This window comes from Pristis pectinata, chromosome 6 (genome assembly GCF_009764475.1).
Source record: "Pristis pectinata isolate sPriPec2 chromosome 6, sPriPec2.1.pri, whole genome shotgun sequence".
Classification (NCBI taxonomy): domain Eukaryota; kingdom Metazoa; phylum Chordata; class Chondrichthyes; order Rhinopristiformes; family Pristidae; genus Pristis; species Pristis pectinata.
In genome coordinates, this window is record NC_067410.1 from 45,422,560 (window position 1) to 45,448,854 (window position 26,295).

The following is a 26,295-nucleotide window of genomic DNA, read 5'->3' on the forward strand; positions in this document are numbered from 1 at the left end:
GTCTGATAACAGTGGTATAGAAGCTGTCCTTGAGCTGTAGGTGCTCTCAAGTTTTTGTATCTTCTGCGTGACGGGAGATTGACTGGGATGGGAGGGGGCCTTGATTGTGTCGGCTGCTTTCCTGAGGGCTCTTCACACTGTTCATTCTGTTTTTCCACGAGACCCTCTACTGCTTGCACTGTTATTCTCCTTGCCCCAATATGCCTCAATCCTCCTTAAACCCCTCTAATGTTTAGTCTCACAATCACATAATGCATTACAGGTTATTAAAAACCATGAAAAGTGATGTGGAACTGGCTGCCTTGGGTTGGGGGTGGGATTAAACCACATCCAATGATGAATCTGTTGTTCACAGGGAGGTCATTTTCATTTGGAGTTCTTTTGTAAATCCCTGTAGTGTTAAGTAGTTTGTCTTTTATTTGCCACCCCCATCCCACTTCCCCCCCCCCACCCCCCGGCTAAGATTTCACACTATTCCTGAAATAATTGAGCAGGGGTATATCAATGGGACAGGGCAATACATAGAATGACTGTATTCATTAGAAGGCTTCGGGCTTAATGGCCTCATTCCATTTCTAAAGATTCTTCTGTGGCCACAGATTGTTTCAATTGTACTTTTCCTTGAAGTAGGTCTGGCTGGGCTGATGCAGTAAGCAGGATATATGATAGCAGACAGCAGGAGGGTGTTCCACGTGGACTACCCATCCTCCGCTGGAATGTGATGATCTAATGATTAGTGGTATACTGCGTCAGCAGGAAGTGTGACTCTGGGACTGTGTGAACACAGGCAGTCAGTATAGTCAGCGTGGGAAGGTACTGGACCAAAGGCCAGTGCTAAGGATTACGTGCACTCTGCATAGCCACTCCTTATTTTGGCTTCCTTCCTTTCCCCTCCCATATGCTGGGAAAATATAGATTTCCCTCACATTTTTCTCAAAGATATTCAATTTTTTCTGCAAAAAAAAACAAGCTTTAATCTGCATATCACTCATTCTCCCACCTCTGGGTGTATTTCATCTCCCCACTCTCCTGTTTCTTTTTGCACAGTCTGGGCCTATGCCCTGTTCCATATGATGATCGTTCACTTCTACATAATAATAAATTTTATGGTCCCTTCATATCAGTGACGGAATAAGTACCTCTGAGCCGAAGTGCCCAGTTCTGTGCTGTACAACTCTTATGACTGGTTTCAGTTTTGTATTATTTCTTTGGCAATGACGCTTACAGTTTGTAGGTTAAATCACTGAATAAATAAATAGGGGAAGTTAAAAATTGGGCCCATCTCATGGATTAAATCTACCTCTCAGTAAAAGATGAAGCTAGGCTGGTGCTTTGGATTTTGTATATGTGTGCAGCACCTACAGATATTTGTTTCTGTAATGCTGTATTTTTCATGTCGCATTTATGAACACTAGATCTCTTTCATTGTATTCACAAATCTGCATATCGTGCCTGTTACAATCATTCCTCCAGAACTTGTATCTCCATATCAATAATCCAATAACCAGTGTTCTCATATTTTGAACTCGTGGAGATTTTTGAACATAATCTAGACAACAAGCAAATGTATTAGCAAGGGATTTGTATTGTTAATCTGATTTTTTTTAATTTCAAAAATAAACTTCATTCATAATAACATGTACAAAATAACAATGCCAAGCCCTGTACGTGAGTGTTGATTAGTCAATACATTCAATACTGCTGGTTCTATACATTGTAATGTTAGCATATCTATTTTTGTACATAGTACCATTGCCATTCATGTGGCCCCTAAGGTGATCTACCCTTTTGTTGTTTGAGGGGCTTCCCCACCAGACCTAACCTTTCAATGTCTAACAACAGAAGGACTCTAGACTGTGGTCCTTACCCAGAGAGCCTTTGCATGAGCTGCACCGAGCTTCAGTGCATCCCTCAGCAGGCACTTCTGGCAGCATTCCCATTCAAAGAGCGTCCTTCATCAAGTTGATGATCTTCCAGCAGCACTTGGTGTGTGTGTGTGTGTGTGTGTCTGGGAACAGCCCATGTTACACAGCTGCTCAGGATGAACCATGACAAAGATCCTCGCATTCTTCATCAGACCCTCTTAGCAAATCCGCAGTCTGCAAAGAGGTGAGCAACCATTTTCTCCTCATCTCAGCTGACCCAGGGCAGAGTGCATCGTGAGTGAGATCCCGACTGTACGGCAAGGATCTGACTGGGAGGGCCTCTCTCACCACCAGCCAAGTGGTCTTGGTGCTTGTCGGAGAATTCTGGCAATGAGTTGTTTTAAGCTAGACAGGTGGCATTTATCAAGGAGTAGGGAGCTCTGTCCTGCTAACAGTTATCATTTGAGCAAAGTCACTAAATAAAAGGTTAGCTAATCATTAATCTCTTTGCTGTTTGTGGTGAAAATAGCATGTAAATTAGCTAGTGCCTAAAGAATGATCATTAGTAATTCATTGGCTTTTCAAGTACTTGGTGATATCCTGTGCATGTGAAAGACACTTAGAGCATATGTGCTTTTCTCTTAACTGTTTGATGTTTGAGAAGTTAAGAATATAGCAACAAGAGTAGCAGGCTGTTAGTTCGGGGAACTGCATTCTAACAAGCTTAGATCACTTTTGGGGGAGGGGTTGATGGATATGGAGTAGTCAGATTCACTAGACCATCTACCTGGGCTAAAAGGGTTAAATTGAGGACTAATTTTGTAGACTAAACTTGTATTCTCCTGAGTACAGAATAAGGACAATCTAATTGAGGTCTTAAGATAATCAAAGGAGTTGGCAGCATAGCTGAAAAAGTGTTTACTCTGGCAGAGGTTAGAATAAAGATGTCAGAGCTAGACTTTTTGGGAATGATTGGCAGAAAGCAATGCTTCCCACATGGGGTTGGAGAAACCTAAAACTCATCTCCTTCAGAGGCCCATTGAGGCTAGGGCATAAAGTGAAAACTTGAAGACTGAGTTGGTAGATTTTTATTGGACATGGCTATTATAGAACATGAAACTAAGACTAGGAGCTAAAAATAAGATACAACTCAGTCAGGATCGGGTTAAACAGGCTTGCGGGGCTGAATCGGCTACTTCTGTTCATGTGTTCTGCTTTTCATTTTGATCATGCCGAATCTGTTCTGTGATGGTATTTGCCAAAACATAATTTCTTTCAAGAAATGAAGTACCAGCAGCTTTCTTATTTTGTAAACCAATGGGATAGTGACTAGAAATAGTCTACAAACCACCCTGCATTTTGACCAATCTGTTTAAAATCTTAGATTTGCAAAATCTCCATGGCTGCTATCTGATGATTTTTGTCTTCATTAACGTAACAAATGTATTTTTCCCATCTCTGAGAATTAACGTCAGAGATACAGCACAGAAACAGACCCTTTAGCCCATTGAGTCCATGCCAACCATCGACCACCCATTTTGCACTCATCCTACATTAATCCCATTTTCTATTCTCCCTGCGTTCTCATCAACTCTCCCCAGATTCTACTATTCCGTTGCACATTTGGGATCATTTACAGTGGCTAATTGACCTACCAATCTACACATCTTTGGGATGTAGGAGGAAATCCATGCAGTCAAAAGAGAATGTGCAAACTCCACACAGACAGCAGTGGAGGTCAGGATTGAACCCAGGTCATTGGAGCTGTGAGGCAATAGCTCTACTACCTGTGCCACTGTTGCTCTGTTTTCTAAATCATGGTTAACAGTCCAGTTTTGCTGTTGTCGTACACTGTTTTTGAGCCACCACGTAGTGCCTCCTAAAGGATTAGCCTCCATTGTGGGAAAAGTGATATCTATTTGGTGTGTCAATGGTTTGTGGTGGGGGGGAGGGAAATCAGATGGTAGTCAGTTAACCATATTCACACAGTATTGAGGACACATTGACACATCTTGCTGTGGAAATTCACTAACTAATTGACTGGGACAAATCCAAAGAACTAAGATCTCCATTTTAGTCCATCCTCTAGTTCATATTGTACAATTTCTTGCAAATAGTTATATGCAATATTTGCAAACATCTGCAGCAGTGGTTCAGAATAAAGGATGTCCGTGATGGAGTCATTTACAGACCAAGTGAAATGGATCTGATGAAGAATGTGTTTCACTTATTCTGGGGACTTTTGATGACCTTTTGAACTGTATGTTCCTTGTGCGCCCCCACAGTCTCTTTTCGTCTTCTGGAGCAGAAGTCCAGAACAGAGAGTCTGTATGTAAGAGACTGAGTAGGGAGGCATTTGGCACCTACGGCCAAGGCCAAAGTACTGCAGTGTAGGCCTAACAGCAGAATCTGAAATTCTGTAAATAAAGTCGAGCTGTCATATGAAAGGATTCTTTCTACTCATCTGAAGTATAGCAAAAATTAACTGCTGCCTACCTACTGGATTCTCAGTTGCTTCTGTATTTTACACTTGATTTGGTTTCTTGAACATTGTGATTTAATTTATTCCACAATTTTCTCTAGGCTATCGACTGACCAGACCATAAGCTCTGGAATTCCCTCTGTAGGCTTTGTCACTTTCTACCTTTTACTTCAAAATATCTACCACTTTGACCAATCCTTTGTTCACCTGTGCTATTTTCATGCTATGATCTCAGTGTTAAGTTTGTCCTGGTAATGTTTCTATAAAGCACATTTGGTCATTTTACTGCATTAAAGATAGATGCAAGTTGTTGGGGGTCATGGAAAATTAGCTCTTCATGTGCTCCATACACTGGGGTGTAGCTTTGGACTTACAGTGCCTCTCGCCAAAACACACTTGGGTTTGCTTTGTAAGCGTGCTGGGAGTCAACCAATGATGTCTCCTGAGATGTGAAGTGGACAGGATGTGGCTTTTCCTTTTGATAATGGACCCTCCGGGAATTGTTTGACACATCCTGAACACATTGGCAGAAACTGCCAAGCAATCATTTTCCTTCCTGAATCCTTCAGCTGTCGAGTTAATTTTAGCGTGAGCACAGAAGATAAGCTGACTTTCCCCACAGCTAAGTTGGAACTGTGAAGTGTTTGTACCATTTTTGATCAAACATGTTCTTGTTGCAAGTCTATGGTCCTGTGATGCATCACATGACCCATTCTCCACCGCTGTTGCTATCACTACTGCTATGAATGAGTTTTCCTTGATTACAAATCACTCCAATCAGTGAAGGCCATTGTGACCCAGCTAGAAAAGTTGCTACCTTACAGTGCCATAGATCCAGGTTCAATACTGACCTCAGATGCTGTCTGTGTGTTTGCATGTTCACCCTGTGATTGCATGAGTTTCTTTGGATGCTCTGGTTTCCTTCCCTACTCCAAAGATGTGCAGGTTGGTAGGTTAATTGGCCACTGTAAATTGCCCCTAGTGTGTGGGTGAGTGGTAGAATCTGTGGCAAGTTGAATAGAATGTGGGGAGAATAAAAAATGGCGTTAGTGATGCAGACTCTGGCCAAAGTACCCATTTCCATGCTGTGACACTCTGACTCTGAAAGACTCCCTTAATCCCACCATAGTGAAGCATTGGTGACCATCAATAAGTTTGAAAATTGCTGTGATGGTAAAAGCAGTTCTGGAATGTCCTCCCCAGTCCTGTTCAGATCTTCTCTCTTTACGATATACTACTTTTGATCCCTTCTCATATTTTTTGGCTCTTTGACAATTTTTAAATGGATGGGTGGGGGGGGAGGAAGTGTGCTAGGGAGTGAATTGTTTGACTAGCAACGGAGTTCTGGACCATTGGTCCAGAGACATGAGTTTGAATTTCACGATGGCAACTGGGGAATTTAAGTTCAAGTGCATAAATAAATCTGGAATCAGGAGGGATAAAGTCTAGTCTCTGTAATTGTAACCATGAAGCAAACAGTTTGTTGTAAAACCCCATCTAGTTCACCTGTGCTTCTGGGAAGAAATCTGTTAGTTTGATCTATAACTGACTCTAGAGCCATCAATGTGGTTAACACTATTCGCCACTGAACTGAGACGGCAGTTTCCGGACAACAAATGCTGCCATTACCAGTGATGTCCATGTCCTTTGAACAAATAAACAAATTATGCTCCTTTTGAAGCAGTTTGGGACACCTTGATATGTTAGAAATGCTATAAAATTGTAGCCAATGAGTTGGTAAAATGGTGCAAAAATTGTTTACACAATAGCAAATTTTAAAAGATAGCTTTTTGACCATCAAAGGCTACTTTATCTTCTCAGAGCATTCACATGTTAAACATGGAAAGGGTGTACCATTAAGAAGTAGAACATAAGAAACGGAAGTAAGAGTAGGTCATTTTGACCCTACCACCTGCTCCAAGATGTTGTTGGATGTGACACGTGGAATTGGTCAATTGACTATTGGGTAAACTGCCACATTTAGATCTTGAAGCAACAGGCCTAGGTAACCTTCCATGAAAGTTGGAATCATAAAGTGAATGAAAGCAATGTCCTCTACCCTCTTCCCCACATCATTTTCCCACCCCTTTCTGTATCTGCCTTGTGACAGGTTAATGGAGGTTGTGTGGGCTGTTCCTTGGGATAATTGAAGTTTCCCTGTTATTCTGCAGGATGAATACATTAACTGGGAGAAACAGGTCCTTACACGTGATGAAATCGAACCCAAGATTCGAGAGTACAACTCACAGATCAATAGTGATCTTGTAATGACCCTGGTAAGTCAACAAGAGATGTTTGGTTATACTTTTATTTCTAATTTTAGTTGCATTTCAAATTTTAATTCTAAATTTCTAATTTAGCTGCATTTCTAATTTTAAAGGTCAAATTTTTAAATGGTATTTTGGGAGTACCTTCACCAACTGGACTGCAACAGTTTAAGTAGGGACACGACACCTTTTAAGACAACCAGTAATTCCCAACAAAACCCAGTAACGCCTTTATCCCAAAAATGAATAGATTTTTGTTGAATAAAAGATACTATTTGCCACTTATAATTATATCTTGACAGCTTTTTTCCTCTTTCTGCCTCTGATTAGTGAACAAGCCATTCTTTTGTGACTTGTATTACTTTGAAAGCAAAATCTGTGGGATACAGTGGAGAGTGGCAAATGAGAGGGTGTGACATAAAATAACTTGTATTACTGGGTGAATGGTCCCCATCCATGTCTGTGTTTTGTCTTTGGCCTTTTAATGTGCTTTCTTACTGCATTTCTTGCTAGGGTGGGGATGTTTACTATTTCTGTCTCTACTGGGAATTGCCCATCCTAAAATGCAGGGTAGAAGCAGAGGGTGGAGGGGGTTACATTAGTTTCCTACTTTCATTGATGCCAGAATTTCCTCCCACTCCCTCCACTGGAACAGCAGAGCTTGTCTGATGTAATCTTGGGTTGAGAGTTGGGCTGATTCTGGCTTACTGCCTTTTTCTCTGCTGCTTGTATCAGTAGAGAGACATCCATTGCCAACACTGCCCCTAGAGGCGCCCAAAGATAAAGCAGACCATGTAATGCCCATCCAATGTGACAATTACAATTTGGGCCCTCTAGCTGTACTCCAGCCAATTTACCAGTGAGTGTTCACAGGGATATTGAACCTAGTTTTTTTTATTTATTGCTTTACTTTGATTTTTCTGTCCTCTCTTAAAAGTGCAATCGTTAGTTCAGGTTTCATAGGCTTTCTGTCCCTACCAATACTTCAAGCACCTGCTCTTTGTGCTTCAGTTGGAATAGTTAATGACAACTAGTAGACAGCATCACATCCATGCTGTATCTCAGCAGAAGTTGGTGGATTGCTGGACCAGGATCAGGTTAGCAAAAACGGGCATGAGATATGAGCTTCTCTTCAACATGGATTAGAACAAAGTGCATGAAGTAAATGTGGTTAGTAATAGCGGCTGATACCAGCTCTCACTTTTCTTCTATCACACCTCCACAGAACAGTGACGGTACATACACCGGGTTCATAAAGGTGCAGCTGAAGTTAGTGAGGCCGATCTCTGTCTCTGCAAACATGAAGCCTCAGTCAATTTACGACACCAAGAAAGCAGCAGCTTCGACACGGCCGCAGTCGATAAAGCGGCGCACATCCTTCTACCTCCCAAAAGACACCGTAAAGCACTTGCACATCAGCAGCCACACAAAGGCCAGTGAGGTGATTAAAGCGCTGCTCAACAAGTTCATGGTGGTGGACAATCCCCGCAAGTTTGCCCTGTTTGAACGGATTGAGAAGGACGATCAAGGTATGCTCTATGGGAAAATATTACTGGCCTCAGTCCAGTAAAAGTCCTTAAACTTACATTTATATAGTGCCTTTCATGATCTACGAACATCCCAATGTGTTTCCCAACCAACAATATACTTGTCACTATTGAAATATGGGAAATGCAGCAGTTAATTAGCTCAGAAAGATCACTCAGCATTGAGGTAATGTCAAATAATCTGCTATGGGGATAGATATTAGTCTGGGGATGGGGGAGAAATCCCCCTATTTTTCATGGCATTTGTTAAATGGGCTCTTTTCCACACGTGAGAGGCCTCAGTTTAATTTTTCACTCTAAAGATAGCACCTCCAGCGGTGGTGCCTCTGCCAGTCCTGCACAGTGTGTCAGCTAGGTTATGTGCACAAGAACCTGACTCTGCAATCTTCTGAGTCAAAGTGAGTGGGCTGCCCAGTGAGTCAAGGACTTGGAAAAGTGGGTTGGTATGGAGGAAGGGGAAAGAGAGGCCTGAGCTACAGCCAAATCATCTTCTATGGGGTAAAGTAGCACAGACAGGTCAGGCGATCACGGCTTGAAATTGCAATTTTCCATTTCACAACAAGGTTTTGCCGGTTAAGCACCCTACTAGGAGAGGATTTCTGTGGCAAGGAACAGGGCACTACTGGGATGCCAGAAGCTTGGTGGCAGATGGGACTTTGTTTTAATAATACGAACAGAGTAAGGGCAGCTGAGCGAATATAGGCAGATTCAGCAGTCGAAAGAGTCAGGCATGTTCGGGAGCCAAGTGGTCATTTCCTGTTCCTAAAAATGCTGTGTTCTAAAATGCAGAGAATGACCCATCACATCCAGGTAGTCTGCCAATCTGATTGAGGCCCTCACGTTCACTTCCATTGTGAGGAAGTTCTGACATAAATAGAAATTGGAATTCATTGATACCCTGCCAACTCCGACGTGAGGATGTGGACTTTTGGCTCATCAGCTGCACCTCTCGGGACTTGGCTAGGATGTACTTCCTGTCTCCTCCCTTATAAATGTTTTTTTTGTTAAAAGCAGTGAAACTGGACTTAGGAAGTGCAAGCCTAGTACTTTCCCAGCAAGTTCTTGTTTCTACTGTTCAATCATGTTTACAAAAATCTCATGGGGCCTTTATCCCCAGGTTGCACTTGAAGCAGAATGTCAGAAGTTATCCTGGGTAATTTATCTAAAGACATCACTGCCTTTGAAACTTCAAGTCGAGCAAACTTTTATCAACTGGCATTGAGTTGTCCCCTTGCCACTGGCTAAGTCCTCAACCGCAACCCAGACTGCTTGCTGGGCCGGATGAGAAGATATTAAGTCTTGTCCTGAAAGAGAATGAGACAGGAGAAGTGAATCTAAGTCCTCAACCGCAACCCAGTGGCAAGGGGACAACTCAATGCCAGTTGATAAAAGTTTGCTCGACTTGAAGTTTCAAAGGCAGTGACGTCTTTAGATAAATTACCCAGGATAACTTCTGACATTCTGCTTCAAGTGCAATTCAGGTCTGACTCCCTCTCAAGTTGCACCATTACTGTCAGAGACAGATCCTTTGTTTCATGTCTTAACTGCTATTTCTCAGCTCCAGGATGTTAAGCTGTGGGTATCAACCCCACGTCTCCAAACTCTGATGCATTTACTGGGATCGAACCTGCATGTCCAAACTCTGGATGATGAGTATTCAGTGATTCATTGCTGATGAGCAAAGAAATGCACAGACATACATGCGGTTTTGTGGCAAGGAGAGGTTTAGGGGTGTGAAGGTCAAAATATGACTGTCTCTGACTTGGATTGATATGTGCGGTTCATTTTCTGAAAATGTGTCATGAAGGGTTTAATATAGAACGTGTTGAGCTACAACTTGGCAACTAGGAGCATTGGCTCTGCACTCAGACCCAACTGATAACCAGGGAAGTAGAAAGAGGGATTTGTTGAGCATTCCAGGTTGAACTACAGTCTTGATTCTATGATTGTGTAACTAAATAAAAACATAAAATTTTGCTGCTTTTTCCACTGCAGTTTATACTCGGAAACTTTCTGATGATGAGCATCCATTGTACCTGAGACTGCTGGCTGGGCCAGATGAGAAGATATTAAGTCTTGTCCTGAAAGAGAATGAGACAGGAGAAGTGAATGTAAGTCGAAATGTTATGGACCATCTTGCTGGTGGGATGGGTGTAAAGTTCCATATATTTGGCTCAATTGCAAAATCAGGAGAATTCAAACTGGGAGAATTAAATTGAATAATATTAGTTGGGGTATTACACTGGCATCTGACTCACGTCATCCTTTTTTTTCCTCACTGGATTGTTGCTTAAGAAATGCACTGGTTATATTGTTAGACTAGTTATTTAGTAGCACAAACTAATAATCCACAGAATATAGATTAGGGAATTTTGAATTTGGTTCTAAGAATCCAGGAATTGAAAAGTTGGTAGTAAAATTGATTATGACGGTGTCAAGCCTTTGTGCACATCTAACTGGTCCTTTAATGTCATTTAGAGAGGGAAGCTCGCTTTCTTTACCTGGCCTGACATGGACATGACTCCAGCCACACCTGCCTCTCTCCCTCCCCCCTCCTCACTCTGCCTCTCCATGGTTACTCTTGTCCTCTGGCCCAGCAAGCCAAGCTGCTTTATCAAAATAGGTCGACCAGGGGTGGGGAATAAATGCCAACCTTGATAGTTATAGCCACAACCTAGGAACAAGTCCAATTCTGAAATTTAATGTTCCAATCTGAGTTGAATGTATAAGATCCAGGCCTCCACTCTCCTAACTTCTTTCTTAGTTTGGCAGTGGTCCTTGATGTATAACACATATGGCTAAAATGAGCATACAAATGCCTTGAGTCTGAGCTCATCTTTAGTCACAGGAAACAGCTCACAGAGCTTTCAAAATGGTATCAATTAAGTCACATTGAAGGATTGAGACAACAAAAAGCTATGTCAACTTGGTAGAACACTCACATCTGAGACAGTCATGATATCAGATCGCACTCCAGAGACTCTTGAGTATATAATTTAGGATAATGTTGCGGTTCTGTATGAGAGAGCCACACAAAATGCTCTTTGTCAGATGAGATATTAAGCCAAGATACTGTTGCCTTTTCACATGTGACAAGGTTGAAGAATAGCTGCAAAATCATCCCTCAACCAAATTATAAAAACAGAATTATACAGTCATTATTTCATTGCTGTTGTGGATGCTTGTCATTTGTAAATTGGCAGCTATGTTTCCTATATTACAACAGTGACGATATTGGGGTGGTAAAGCACTTTTGGCTGTCCTGAAAGCAAGAGATGCAGTATATAAAGTCCTCCTACTTTGACTGTTTCCCCCGGAACAGTTACAGCCATCATGATTTAGAAGAATTGAAGGTCAAATGAGCTTTAAGTCAAATATGGGAGAGCTGGGTCCATGAGTGTTTTGCTTCATTTTCTCTCTTTTGTTCAGTGGGATGCCTTCACTGTCCCCGAGCTGCAGAACTTCCTGCGAATCCTTCAGCGTGAGGAGGAGGAACATGTCAGGCAGATGTTTGGGAAGTACGCCCGGTGCCGGCAGAAGATGCAAGAGGAGCTTGCCAACCGCTCACCAGGTTGACCGAATCCCTCGCCACCATGTGACGAGAGAGAGAGAGAGAGAATGAGAGGGGGAAATAAAAATCTTGCGCACGCGCTCACATGTATGAACGGTGAAGGTCTTGAAACCAATGTTACCTGGCTTGGCCAGGAACAAAGTACGAACTGTGGAGAATACAAGTTGTGAGTGGGGTTACTACGAGCTGAGTGGGATATTGTGTGGTATACAAGCTCTGCCTGACATTAACAAGTGTGACTGAGATCTTTACTTGATGCTGAACTGAACAGTTGCGGGCCATTTGTGGGAAGTTTCTGCCCAAGGAAGGAAGTCCCTTTACCCTGTTAACTTGAGCAGCATGCTGCTTTATTGGGAGGTGCCAATGCAGATGAATGAACAGAGCTCCATGATCTCCTTACATTATTTGAGCACTTCATTCATCACTGTGGCATAGTGTACGATGGAGGCAGGGATCCTGTAGCAATTTCTTTTGGTTGCTTACATTGCATTCTCACCCACCACCCAAGACCTTTTTAATGCACTGATATATACTGATGTGTGAAAAATCTGTGTATCGTAGGTAATGATTGTGAGGGAGTTTCTTTTTGGAACTGATGGGATTTCCCATGGATGAGAATTATTAACCCAATCTGACTACAGGATGAAGGGGTAAAGTTGGTGGATGAAGGGGTAAAGTTGGTGAACAAAGGCTCGGGTGCTTAACCAACAGGGAGAGGAGATGAGATCGTTCCTTCCAATTCCTCCCCATCCCCTAACTTCTTCAACACATCCACCCTCTCACACCAATGCCAGCTGAAAGCAAGATAGTAGAATCTGGAACCCCAGATGACTAATTGTTTCTGTCAGTCAGAACATAGCATGTATTGCTTCTGAAAGAGGGAGAAATAAGGAGTGGAATTCCAATTTGGACTATTAGGGGTACAGCATGGGTTTGGCTCAGTGTGGGGATGCAGTTCAGAATGGGGGCAGAGAGGGGGTACAACTGGCCTGGTGTGGGTGATGTAAATGGGAAGGTCACCTTGGCAGGAGTGAGGTGACTGGGGGGGGGGGGGGGGGGGTCAGCTAGGTGCAGTGTAATGAGTGTGAGGATCAGTTCGGTGTGTGTTCAGCAAATTTGGGGACCAGCTTGATGTCAAGGCCATGAGTCTGAGGTTGGGGGGGGTGGGGGGAAGAAAGGCTTGGAGCAGAGGCAGTGAGTGGAGTTCAGCAGGCGAGGTTGCACGAGTGAGAAATTAGTGGTGATTTTTGCTTATTTTAAGAATTAATGCAATTTATTTTTGTTTGGGGTAATCACTCAGTAAGCGGACATCTTAAATTAAGGCTACAATTAAATAGCAGAATGTAGACCTGGACACACCTCAGTGTTAAGTTGACTACATTTGTTGTGGGTAGCTTGTTAACAATAACTTTAAGTCTCAGTCATGTGAAGAAATGCTTCTGGCAACAGAGATCCATTTCCAATAGCTATTGGTGAATTCTGAGACTTGTGCATCATTGGGGTATGTGTTTAATCTCTGATTTGAGTTGATTTAGCTTAGGAAATGAAAATGAAAATAAAACTGCAGATGCTAGAAATCTGAAATAGAAGTAGAAAATGTTGGAAACACTTAGTAGGTCAGCTGGTATCTGTGGGGAAAAGTTATTTTCAGGTCAGAGATCCTTCATGAGAATTGGAAAAGAGAAAACAAGTTAGTATCTTTCCCCCACAGTTCTGATGAAGGGTCTTCCACCTGAAACACTTTTTCTCATTCCACAGATGTGGCCTGATTTGCTGTATGTTCCAGTGTTTTTTGTACTGATTTAGCCTAGCCATGGCGCAGGTGTAAGCTTGCTGCAGTTGGCTTTAGCCCCCAGGTTGCTCCTGATTGCAGGCTGCTAACTCCTGGGGAAGTTTCCTTGTTTTGAACTAAAGGTGAGGACAGGTACATAATCAGCTGCGATGCTCTAATTTGATAGACTCTCAGCTTAGCACTGGTACTGTGCCCCAGGAGGGGAGACATGGTGATGCGGAACTGCTTGCCCTGCTCCCACAGTTGAAAAGCAGAAACTGACATTGTGAATAGTGTAGACTACTACCAGCAGCCCAAGAGAAATGGGCTATGACTTGAGCTGAAGTAGTCTACCCTTTCTAAAGAAATTTATAAATTATGTTTGTATTTTAAGTTTTATTCAATAAAATGTGAAATGAGTAACTAGCCTTGTGGTTTTTATGTTTTGAAGTTGTTTACTTTGTGTCCAGTAATGTGCCCTCCCCAAGTTTTGAGGCAAAGTTCTAGTTCAAATTTCTTTTTTACATTTACATATTTTAAAGACCACCTTTGTAAAAACAAAGTCATCTATATGGCTTAACTTTCCTCTTTCCAATTCCTGCATCACAATTTTATAATTATGCTCTTCTACCAACATTTATCATTGTCTACTGCAATTTCAACACTTATTTCATTTTGCTTTGGTATCTGTCACAGATGGCATCAGGATCTGACTAGTCTGACTTTCTGGACTTGCATTTATGAACTTGGTTTTAATAATGAGTTTTGACCACTTTTGACCCATTCCTTTGGGGAAATTTTCTATCAGAAGTGTTCGTTTGAAAAGTTCTATTATCTCAAATTATTAAAATCACTGGCTAATAATGCCTACAAATTTTACTTGTTTTGGAGAAGGCATTAGCATCTGAGCCAGGCACAACAAGCACAAGAATGTTCCTCTGACTAATTGTTATCATTATCAAAGAAGATTAATTAGTACTGCCCATCATTCTGCTAGTTTTAAAGTTTATATTTTGGGCACATGTTTCATTCATCATTTTACTGCCAATGATGTCAGGAGAAATAGGATGGGGACCTGAACTAGATTTTTGAACCCAATAAGGTCACTTGAGACCATAAAAAGGATTGATAAACTGCAGTATGAGAAGATTTAACAACTTCTGCAATTTGGGTTTTTGAGTAAAGGAACTAGAAACAGCTACAGCACTCAAATGGAAATTGAAAGCCAAGAGTACTTGCTTTACTATTCAAGAACACTAGATTTTTTGGGGACTGTTTTCAGGAAATCTTCAAGCACTATCTGCATGCTTCCACAATCCTACTGTGTGGTTGCAGGTTGGCTTCATTCATGCAGTGAAAAAGACTACTTGGTTGTTTCCTCTATTGTCCATCTACAACATGCTACACTATGTTTAGGAGAGATTCTGGAGATGTTTACCCTGTCCAGCCAAAAAAAACCCAAAAAAATTCACATCAATTTAAAATCTCCACTAATTTCCTTGCATAATTGCCTTGAACTTGATTTTTCCAAAGGCACAGTGTATAAAGCACTTAATTATGTTTTTCATTTTAACTTGGTCCACATGGACGCTACATTTTCAACAGTACCTTGGGACCAAGGATGAATTTCTTTCATTCCATTTCTGAGGTGATTGAGGCCAACGTGCAAACTCTGCCACAGGTGGTGCAGGAATAGTTGATGGATCAGATGGGCAGTTTGGCAAGTGACACGCTTCTACCTCCTTATGCCAGGCTCCTGTATGCTCCCAACACATGGATTAGAGGTTCTCCTGAATGCTCCAATATTTTGAGCAGTTATGGACCAGGAATTCCCAGGAGTTGGTGGGGAATTTGCACTTTTCCAGGGAGGTATTAAAACATCCCAGAATCTTTTCCTCTCTCCACTTGGTAACTTCTTGCTGTATTGGAAATTGGAGTAGAGTGTCGATTTCTCGAGTTTCTGAGTATTTGAATGACGTGGCCTGCCCAAGAAGGTAACTGAATGTAACTAGTGCTGGGGAGAGGAGGCTCACATCAGTTCACTTATCAAGCTAGTGGACTTATAGGATTTTATAGAGAAGGCATTGTTGGTATCTTTCCAATGCTTTGAAGTTCTGCCTATAGGTAATCCATATTTTGGAATCAAATATGAGTGCAGGGATCACTGCTGCAGGTAGACCATGAACTTTGTGTCAGGTTTGAGGGCTTTAAACATGTTTTTTCATCTGACCAAATGTGCTCGGGTACTGAAGGCAGTGATGAATTTCATCATGAATGTCTGCCCTTGAGAGATGACTCCAAGAACATGAAGTTGACAATATTTTCCGGAGTTTCATTGTGGGTCTTTGAGTCAGAGGTTGCTATTGAACAAGCAGGAGCAGGTTACTGGAAGACTTTTTGTTTGCAGATGTCATAGGTAAGGTCTGTTCTCCCAAGCTTCAGAGAGTGAGTTGACAATGGCTTGGAGCTTAGCCTCGGAAGATGTGCAGAAACAGGCGTTATCTACATGCTGCAGTGTTCTATGTGCTGCAACTCTGATCTTGATTCTGGAGTGGAGGCAACATAAGTTCCACTATGGCAGGAGGGCTTGTTAGAGGTGAGATACAGCATTGCGAATTGTAAGATTGAGAAAAATGTTGGGGCAATGTTAGGGCTTTTATTGACACGAGTCTGTACCGAAATTAGGTCTGTTGTGAACCTGTCAATGAAGGCCATGACTTTAAAAGGCTATTGTGAATCAGACAGTAGATGAAGACTACTTTCTGCAAGCAGCTAAATTTGAGAAGGATTCTCCACAGTCCCCTTCAAAAGTCAAAGGCTTTTGTTAGGTTAATAAAGTTCTTGTACAGTTATTGATGCTGCTCCCTACATTTCTGTTGGGGTTGTTACGTGATGATGATTATGTCCATTGTACACGTGCTGTAGCTGAAATGATGATAGTGCTTTTAACAACTGCCCAATTCAGCCTCTAACTTGTTATTACGTAGGATCTTTTGTGTAGTAAAATGTCCCAAGCCACTTTGACTACTCCAAAATGATGATCCTCTCTGAATGGCCTCCTCCTCTGATCACATTTCTAAAATATTGGATTTTTTCCATTCTTCATCTTGGGAGTAAGAAACGAGTCAGAATCCAATCCATCCCTTATTTCCTTTCATATTCTGAGGTTCCTTGAGAGTCTTCATGTATACCTCTACCTCAAAGTCTTGGGTATTTTTTGTGGTGTTTTAAGTATCTGTTGAGAACTAGAGGACATTTTATTTTCTTTATTTTCTTTTCTTTTATCTTTCTGAATTTTCAGTACTTTATTATTTTGCTGCAGTTAGTCTCCAAATTGCCTACTCTGAACTCCCTAACTCTGAAAACCAAGGAGCAGGTTCTTAGAACATTGAACGCTACAGCACAGTACAGGCCCTTCAGCCCATGATGTTGTGTCGACATTTTATCCTGCTCTATCTAATCCTTCCCTCCCAGGTAGCCCCCATTTCTCTATCATTAAAATGTCTATCTAAGAGTCTCTTAAATGTCCTTAATGTATCTGCCCCCACAACCTCTGCCGGCAGTGCATTCCATGCACCCACCACTCTCTGTGTAAAAAAAAACACCTTACCCCTGACGTCCCCCTTATACCTTCCTCCAATCACCTTAAAATTATGTCCCCTCATGTTAGCCATTGTTGCCCTGGGAAAAAGTCTCAGACTGTCCACTCAATCTATGCCTCGTATCATCTTATACATCTCTATCAAGTCACCTCTCATCCTCCTCCTCTCTAAAGAGAAAAGCCCTAGCTTGCTCAACCCATCCTCATAAGACATGCTTTCCAATCCAGACAACATCCTGGTAAATCTCCTCTGCACCCTCTCTAAAGCTCCCACATCCTTCCTATAATGAGGCAATCAGAACTGAACACAATACTCCAAGTGTGGTCTGACCAAAGTTCAATAGAGCTGCAACATTACCTCATGTCTCTTGAACTCAATACCCTGACTAATGAAGGCCAACACTCCATACGCCTTCTTAATAACCCTATAGACCTGCGTGGCGACCTTGAGGGATCTATGGACATGGACCCCAAGATCCCTCTGTTCCTCGACACTGCTAAGAGTCCTGCCATTAACCTTGTATTCTGCCTTAAAATTAAATCTCCTGAAGTGTATCACTTCACACTTATCCAGGTTGAACTCCATCTGCCACTCCTCAGCCCAGCTCTGCATCCTAGCAATATCCTGTTGTAATCTACAGCAACCTTCTACACTATCTACAACATCACCAACCTTCGTATCATCAGCAAACTTACTAACCCACCCTTCCACATCCTCATCCAAGTCATTTATAAAAATCACAAAGAGCAGGGGGTCCCAGAACAGATCCCTGCAGAACACCACTGGTCACCGACCTCCAGGCAGAATATGCTCCATCTACCACCACCCTCTGTCTTCTATGGGCGAGCCAATTCTGAATCCACACAGTCAAGTCTCCCTGGATCCCATGCCTCCTGACTCTTTGAATAAGCCTTCCATGAGGAACCTTATCAAATGCCTTACTAAAATCCATGTACACTACATCCACTGTGTAGTGGATCATCAATGTGCTTTGTCACATCCTCAAAGAATTAAATCAGGCTCGTGAGGCATGACCTGTTCCTCACAAAGCCATGCTGACTGTCCCTAATCAGCCTATGCTTCTCTAAATGCCCATAAATCTTGTCTCTAAGAATCTTCTCCAGTAATTTGCCCACCACTGAAGTAAGACTCACTGGTCTGTAATTCCCAGGATTATCCCTACTCTCTTTCTTAAACAAAGGAACAACACTTGCTGCCCTCCAATCATCTGGCACTACTCCTGTGGCCAGTGAGGACGCAAAGATCGTCACCAAAGGCACAGCAATCTCTTCCCTCGCTTCCCGTAACAACCTTGGATATATCCCATCCGGCCTCGGTGACTTATCTATCCTAATGTTTTTTTGTAACATCTCTCTTCATTTGTTTGTGTGCTTTCTGAATATTCGTATTTGCTTTTGATTTCCTGGAATTTAGCGGAGTCTGCCACAGCTGTTAATAATTCTGGCTTGTGCTGTTATTTTGTGTTCAGCTCTGGGTATGTGCACTTAAATTGCACCCTTAATGTAAAATCACCCAAGGAATTTCACTGAAATGTTATGAAACAAAATTTGACACACAGCTCATGGGGATATTGAGTCACATGACAAAATGCTTAGTAAAGAGAGTTTTTAAGGCATACTTTAAAATGCATGTCCAGGCTTACCTACTTACTCAGTCCTGCTCCTAGCTAGATAGTATTTCATCTCTAGAAGAACACTAACTGAATCTGAGCCATCTGAGAAACCAAGAGCTGTTTATATTTAAGTCTTTAAGACTTTTTTATGTACTCTTTTCATTCCATGCTTACACAAAGGCTTGCGCTATCTGTTCACATCAACACTGTCTATTTGTATTACCAATTAAAAAACCTCAATCAAGTTCCCCCTCAACCATGGGGGGGGGGGGAGGGGAGGGGAGGGAAGGGAAGGGGATCTCTGCTAATGCAAAGTTGGTTATCTCAAAATGTTTTCCAGCGCATCCTTCTCAGGAGACTGTCTGGGAATGAAGCTCCTGACCATCTGAATCAATGATATAATCTAGAAGAGGAAAGTGCCAAGCATGTTAAACCTTCCAAGTTTGGTGGATAATAGGGTACACGTGTGAATTGTATATCTGTATTGTGTGTCTGGTGCTATTGACTAAATATAATGCATGTGTCATGATATCATTGCAGCCATACTTCTTGCTTGCCCATTTCAGAGGTTGGACAGTGAAGACTATTTCACCAGAATCTCCAAGAAAAGAATGGTTGTTCACTGGTAGAACATCAATGATGAAACAGCATTAGTGGTTAAAAGCAGCCAACCTTGCAGTTTCTTCAGTGTTTCCTCTGACGTTATTGGGGAATGGCACAACACTGACCTTCAGTCAACCCATCCCCCATCCCCAAAGTAATTAGCCACATGTCTGAAAAGGAAAAACCTGCAAGAAAAGCTTAGAATTGGGGAAAGTACTGTTTCACAGGAGGGGTGTTAAGAACACAAGAAATAGAAGCAAAACAGGCCATTTGTACCCTTGCAGCACCTCCCCCAATAAATAGGGTGGGGGCTGATTGTTTACATTACCACTACTTTCCTGCATTGGTACCATATTCACTTAATATTCAAAAAGATATTGTCTTGAAAGTACTCAGTGAGTGAGCCTTCACAATCCTCAAAGGTAGAGAATTCCAGAGATTCAGTATGCTCAGGGTGAAGAAAGTCCTTCTCATTTCAGTTCTGACTTGGCAACCACTAACTTTCAGTGTGAGATACCTGTTTGAAGACATTGAACCAGGAGAAACGTGATCCCTTCATCTACTCTGTCAAGCCACATAAGAATGACTTGGGTGACAATCTTAGAGAGGTGTGGAGAATATTAACTCATGCATTGGAGCCAAAACACTTATAAATAAGTCAAACCATTAGATCCAGAGAATATAAATTTAAAACAGATATTGCAAAGGACTTGCTTTCCTTTTCTGAGTAAACATGAGTCAGTTGGCTGGAAGACAATTTATGTGGTTGCTGTGGGTGGGGCATTTCTCATTATTTGCCCTTGAGACATTAGCAGTAATCAAACACATTGGTATTTGTTCAGCCCTTTCTCTTGCCTGTCTTCTGACACTGCTGCAGTACAAATAAATGGTTACCTTGTTCTTGCATTCCCAAGTGGTGAGAATAATACACACACATTTTAAAGTGTATAATTTAGTGAATTGTCTTGAAATTGTCTAGAGAAATTTATTGTCTCTAAAATAAACAATTGAATCCATTGGCAGGTAAGCTACACACAATGCACAGTAATGAATTCAGTGATGTGCAGCACTGTCACTCGAGTTCAGATATTATACAATACTAGCATCATGCAGTTCAAACTATGCACAGCCTTGAAGCTGTCAAGCTTAGAAACAGATTCAGCAGCAATCTTCAAAGTTGCACAAATACTTGAAGAGAAAAATATTAGAACTCTGAGGGAAAAAAAAATGGCAATGGGACTTATTAGGTAACTATACCAAAACCAAGAAGACAGGATGGCTTCAATCTGTACTGCATATTCAATAATTCAATCAGTTTTTCAGCAGCAATTACAACACAGCTGAAATAGACAAACAATGCTTCACAAATGAAAGGGTTTTATTTGCAAATAATATATTCATTCAATAGTTTATCCCGTTAACATATTCTGTAAATCTATGCAGGATGTTATAAGCCACTGAATTTGACAAATACACTGTCCTTGCTATTTGACATAATTTAAACTGCATGTTTGGTTTGGAGGTACATTTCAGTCAATAAGAATGGATGAGAGTCAAGTAGTTGCAAGAGATGTCACTAGCACAGCCAAAGTTTTTAACACGTGTCTAGTATTTGAAAATACTGCATGGCGTAGCACCTGTTCTATGATATAACCAAGTGGCCCAGTGCCTTCCCTGTGGTGTTATTTGTATGGCCTGGCTTCTATTCCATATCATTGGGTTGATCACAAATCAAGACCCTAGACTACCATTAATCTTTGTCAAAGGGCTGTTTTAACTAATCATGACACACACTCAATGCCCTAAGTTTATAACTACAAAGAAGGTGAAGTGGTGGAAGGAATGGTGTTGTACTCCACTTTTAAATTATAAAGTGATTGTGACAGTGTCACAACATATGTAATTTGGACCTCTCGGTGAAGACATTAACTGCACATGCTTCAAGCTCTCTGAGAACTCAACACTGCTGCTCTCAGCTAAAAGTGTGAAGCAGGACTAATAAAGTTGGATGCAAAATGGTTCACCTCCCAGCCTCTACTAATTTCCCCTTGTATTCCCCCCCACCCCAACCATACATCCCCAACCCAATCCCTACATCCATTTCCCACCACCCACTCTCCCTCTTCCCAGGCCACCTAATTTCGATATCAATCATAGCTTCTCTCCAAATACTGCTCCCTCAAGGATTCTGCTTCTCCATCTCCATTCTGATCCCTACACGGCTCTCTTCAGGTTCCTGCTCTTCCAATTCCATTATCCCTCCTTTGCTCTCCTTCCTCATATTGGCTACATTTCATACTCAGCCTTGAAACTCTAAGGCTGCGTTTCTACTAAAAGATCAGAAGTTTGGGTAATATTCACTTCTTCTGTTCCTCCGTCACCCCCGCATCTGTTTTGCTTCATTTTTCTTCATCATTTGAGCAGGAGCATGTTCGACCATTCGAGATTATAGCTAATATAAGACCTAACTCCACATACCTACCTTTGTCCTATGGCTTTGATTAACAACCATCCATCAATCCTAAAGTCAACAGCGACCCTAGCATCAATTGCCATTTGTGGAGGGCAGTTCCAAATTTTACATCACTTCTCCACCATCCCAACACCTTATATGTGAAACTGTTTCTTAACTTCCCTCCTGAAAGGTCTGGCTCTAATATTTAAAGTGTGATTGTCCCCTAAGCTGAGAGTACCCAAGAACAAAACCTTCCATTTCAACACACCTAAACATCACAAGGAAATTCACAGAAGCAAACAAAAATTGACACTGAGATCAATGACGTGCATCTTGAGAACGTCTTAATAGAGGAAAGAGAGGTGCAGAGGAGGCTAAAGTTGAGACTTCCAGAAATTGGGCTTGGTAGTTAAAAGCATACTGCCACTGGTGGAATGATTATATTTGGGGATGTGCAAGGGGCCAGAAGTAGAAGGCAGTAGATACTTCTGAGCTGAAGGAGATTGAGGTAGGGAGGGCCAACACTGTGGAGGGATTTGAAATTAAGTATAAACATTTTAAAAATCAAGCCATGACTTAACTGGAAGCCAAAATAGACCAACAAGCACCAAGGGTAAAGAAATGGGTGAATGGAATGGTTTTACCACTCTATATGAAGCCATGCTCTCCATTTAGTTATTTCTCCTAGTCTCTAATTACTTGAAATAAAAACAGAAAATAGTTGAAGTACTCAGGTTTTCAATCCTCCTTCTCTCAGCTCACACCATTACTTCAGGCTTTCTCCACTTTTCTAGATTCACAACTCCAATTTTAACACACACAGTTAGTACCATTAATGTCATACTGGCACAGTGGCTGTCTCACAGCTCCAGCAACCTGGAGTCAATCCTGAATGCCAGTGCTGTCAGTGTGGAGTTTACACATTCTCCCTGTGACATGGTGGAATTCTTCTGTGTGCTCAGGCTTCTTCCAACATCCTGAAGCCGTGTGGGTTGGAAGGTTAGTTGGCCACTACAAATTGCCCCTAGTGTGTAGGTAAGTGGTAGAATCTGGAAGGAGTTGATGGGAATGTGGGAGAACAAAATCAAATTAGTGTAAATGGGTGCTTGATGATCTGCGGAGATGCGATGGGTCAGAAAGTCTATATGACTCATGGGACATAGAACAGCACAGCACAGCAACAGGCCTTCACCCACCTTGTCTGCACCAACCATGACACCAATCTAAACTAATCCCATCTGCCTATATTCCTCTATTCCCTGTTCAAGTATCTGACCCTATGACTCTATAACCCTTATAATTTGTGAATCTCCAGATCACTGACCATGACTTGTGTAATTTGAGCCACTTCACCTATTAGGGTTAGGGCATAAGGCAGAAACTATCGAACATTCAAGAAAGAATGGACAGATGGATGAAGGGAAGGTGCGGAAAAAATATGGAAACACCTGATGAAAACACTTCCATTTCATTTTCAAGATATGTGTATTCTCAGTAATGCCAGTATTGATTGCTTATGCCTAATTGCCATCAGAAAAGCCAACTTCTTGAACAGCAGTGGGAATACTTTGATATTCTAGTGCACTCAAATAGACATATCAGATGAGCAATCTAGTGCAGTATTCTAAACTGTTGCTATGTCATAGGCTCAAGGCTTTGTGTTCACCTTAATGGGTGATGGAATGAAAACATGCTGCCCAGGAGTCAGGAGTGAGGCTACGTTGGGGTTGGGGTGGTGGGGGTGAAGGTGTTAGGGATCCAATAGTGATCAGCCCAAGTGGGACCTGTGCTATAGTTGGTGGAGGAGAGAAGGCAGATGGGGAAATAGGATCAAGCTAGTGCTGTGACTGGAGAAGTGCAGGGAAAAAGGATCATATCCAATGATCGACCAAAGATCTGGGAGTCCAGATCCATAGCCCATGATCAGCCTAGAACCAGGAAGAGAAGCCCATGATCACAGCCAAAGATTGGGAGGGGAACAGAGGATTGTAGCTTTGAAAAATAATCCAGTAAGGAGATTGGGAAATTGTTGAGGGCAAAGGGCCAAATGGTCAGGAGGATCAGATTGGAGGATAGGAAAGTCAGGGCTTCGGCACTGTATGCCCTAAAATCAAGTCAGGGTGACAAGGATGACACACATCTGAAAGTGCCTAGTTGAATTTTAAGAGTAACATGAAATGACTTAGAAATTGCCATCATTGGTTCCACTTCAAACAAAGTCAATTGTCAACGGGAAAATGCTGAAAAAGTTATGTGATTGAATTGTTTGGGCAAACCTGATCTTAAATGATACTTGTTTAAGTTTAAATATTAATTCAGGGCATCAAGGAAAGTGCCATACATCATGATTATTTACATCAATCTTGACATAAAAGTCAGTGATAATAAACCTGATACTGGGGAAAAACAGAGGCTAGTTTTATGTCGTACTGTAAGATAGCACCCTTGTGAGGCGCTCCTATATAGAATTTAAGGTCAAGTCTCTGAAGAAGGGACTCGAACCCATAACTTCATTGCCATAATTAACACAATAGTAAGGCCATTATGCAAGTAGTTTGATTTTATTTGTAATCCGTAATTTTATTGAATTTTTAAAAATTGTTCTTTTCAACTTGTAGTTTGGTTAAACCTGAGAACCAATCCAAACTCCATATCACATTAACTGCACTTAATGATTTATAACATGATAAGTGCTATTGTCCTCAGTGTAGTGTTCCTGTACTTGAATTAAGTACTTGCACTTTGTTTTACATGTGCCCCTATGCTATTTTAGGCATCAAAGAGACAAATATTTGGATACCATTCCGAGCAGTAACTCATCCTGCTGTTGCCATCTGCTGGTATTAATCCACAATGCAGGTTTAGAATCCACATTTGCACATTTTCTATAGTCATTGAACCAGGTATTCTTTCACTCTAAAATAAATACACCAAAGTGGCACTGAGTGGGGGAATTTAAGCCTGGTTTCTATTACATTCCTTATGCAACAGCGTGCATATGTTTAAAATGCATAGCACCTTTGATCTTCATTCCTGCGCATGAAGTTCTTGTTATCCAAAATATGGACAACTGTGAAAATGATCCTGTATCATTTGATACCAGGGCTCTTAAAGGTGCTGATCACTAAAGCATACCACTGCCATAAGTTGTTTTGAAGTTTTGTACTTTCATTGCTGCAACAGATCTACAGCTGTCCCAGGATCAGGTTCCTTGATTTACTGACTGTAACCTCATATCCTTGTTGATGAGTTGGTGAGCAGAAGCAAACTGCCAGTGGGCCACAAAACCCTACATTGCTCTTGTAGAGAAATGAAGTGGATTTGTGAAGAAGCTGCCAGAAGTAATCATTAACAAGAGTGAACACCTGCAGACCTATCACAGTGCAGGAAAAAATTCCATGACGTACAAATCCAAAGACGTATGGGTTAGTAGGTTAACATGGGTGCAATTGGGTGGTCTGGGCTCATTGGGCCAGAAGAGCCTGTTTACCGTGTTATATAAATAAAACAAAGTACATTTGTTTAGCCAAAGTCAGTGCTGTGACTTTCAAAGTTGTTATTGGGAGCACAAGAACCAGATCCCTGGTGAGTTAGAGGGAGTGTGAGAATCAGGACCTGGTGAGCCAGATGCCAAACCATTGGGATTTCTGAACAGGAAGAATCTGGCGAGGGAAGGGACGAGAAGGGAAGTAAAAGGGAAGGAGAGTGCAGGAGAGGTTACTGAAGTCTCCAGAATAAAGAATAAGACAGAAAGTTTAGAAAGGGATGAGAATTTAACTTCAAGCAACATGGAGACACATTTGAGAAGAAGGGTGGTGAATACAAGACTGAAGGTGTTATATTTGAATGCACGCAGTATAGGAAATAAGGTAGATGAACTTATAGCACAGTTAGAAATTGGCAGATATGATGTTGTGAGTATCACAAAGTCGTGGCTGAAAGAAGATCACAGCTAGGACCTAAACGCCCAAGATACACATCCCATCGAAAAGACAGGCAGGTGGGCAGAGGGGATGGGGTGGCTCTGTTGGTAAAAAATTAAATTAAATCCTTAGTAATAAGTGACATAGGATCAGAAAATGTAGAATCCTTGTGGGTAGAGTTAAGAAAATGAAAGGGTAAAAAAACCCTAATGGGAGTTATACACAGGCCTCCAAATAGTAGCCAGGATGTGGGCTACAAATTACACAGGAGATAGAAAAGGCATGTAAAAAGGGCAATGTTACAGTGGTCATGGGGGATTTCAATATGCAGGTAGATCGGGAAAATCAGGTTGGCACTGGATCCAAGAAAAGAAATTTGTAGAATTCCTATAAGGTAGCTACTTAGAGCAACTTGTGGTCAAGCCGACGAGGGAAAAGGCAATTCTGGATTTGGCATTGTGCAATGAACTAGATTTGATTAGGGAGCTTAAGGTAATGGAACCCTTTGGAGGCAGTGATCATAATATGATAGAATTCACCCTGCAGTTTGAGACGGAGAAGCTAAAATCAGATGTA

At 41.7% G+C, this 26,295-nt stretch overlaps 1 protein-coding gene across 1 annotated transcript in view; it reads left to right on the forward strand.

Moving 5' to 3' along the window:
• Window positions 1-13,926, forward strand: part of rassf1 (Ras association domain family member 1) — a 71,651-nt gene extending 57,725 nt beyond the window's left edge. Inside the window, exons 4-7 of the mRNA XM_052018111.1 lie at window positions 6,519-6,623; window positions 7,840-8,143; window positions 10,157-10,272; window positions 11,591-13,926. Coding sequence (XP_051874071.1) covers window positions 6,519-6,623; window positions 7,840-8,143; window positions 10,157-10,272; window positions 11,591-11,737 — 672 coding nt within the window. The 3' untranslated portion in view covers window positions 11,738-13,926. The remainder of the gene's footprint in view (window positions 1-6,518; window positions 6,624-7,839; window positions 8,144-10,156; window positions 10,273-11,590) is intronic.
• Window positions 13,927-26,295: the final 12,369 nt, after the last annotated feature.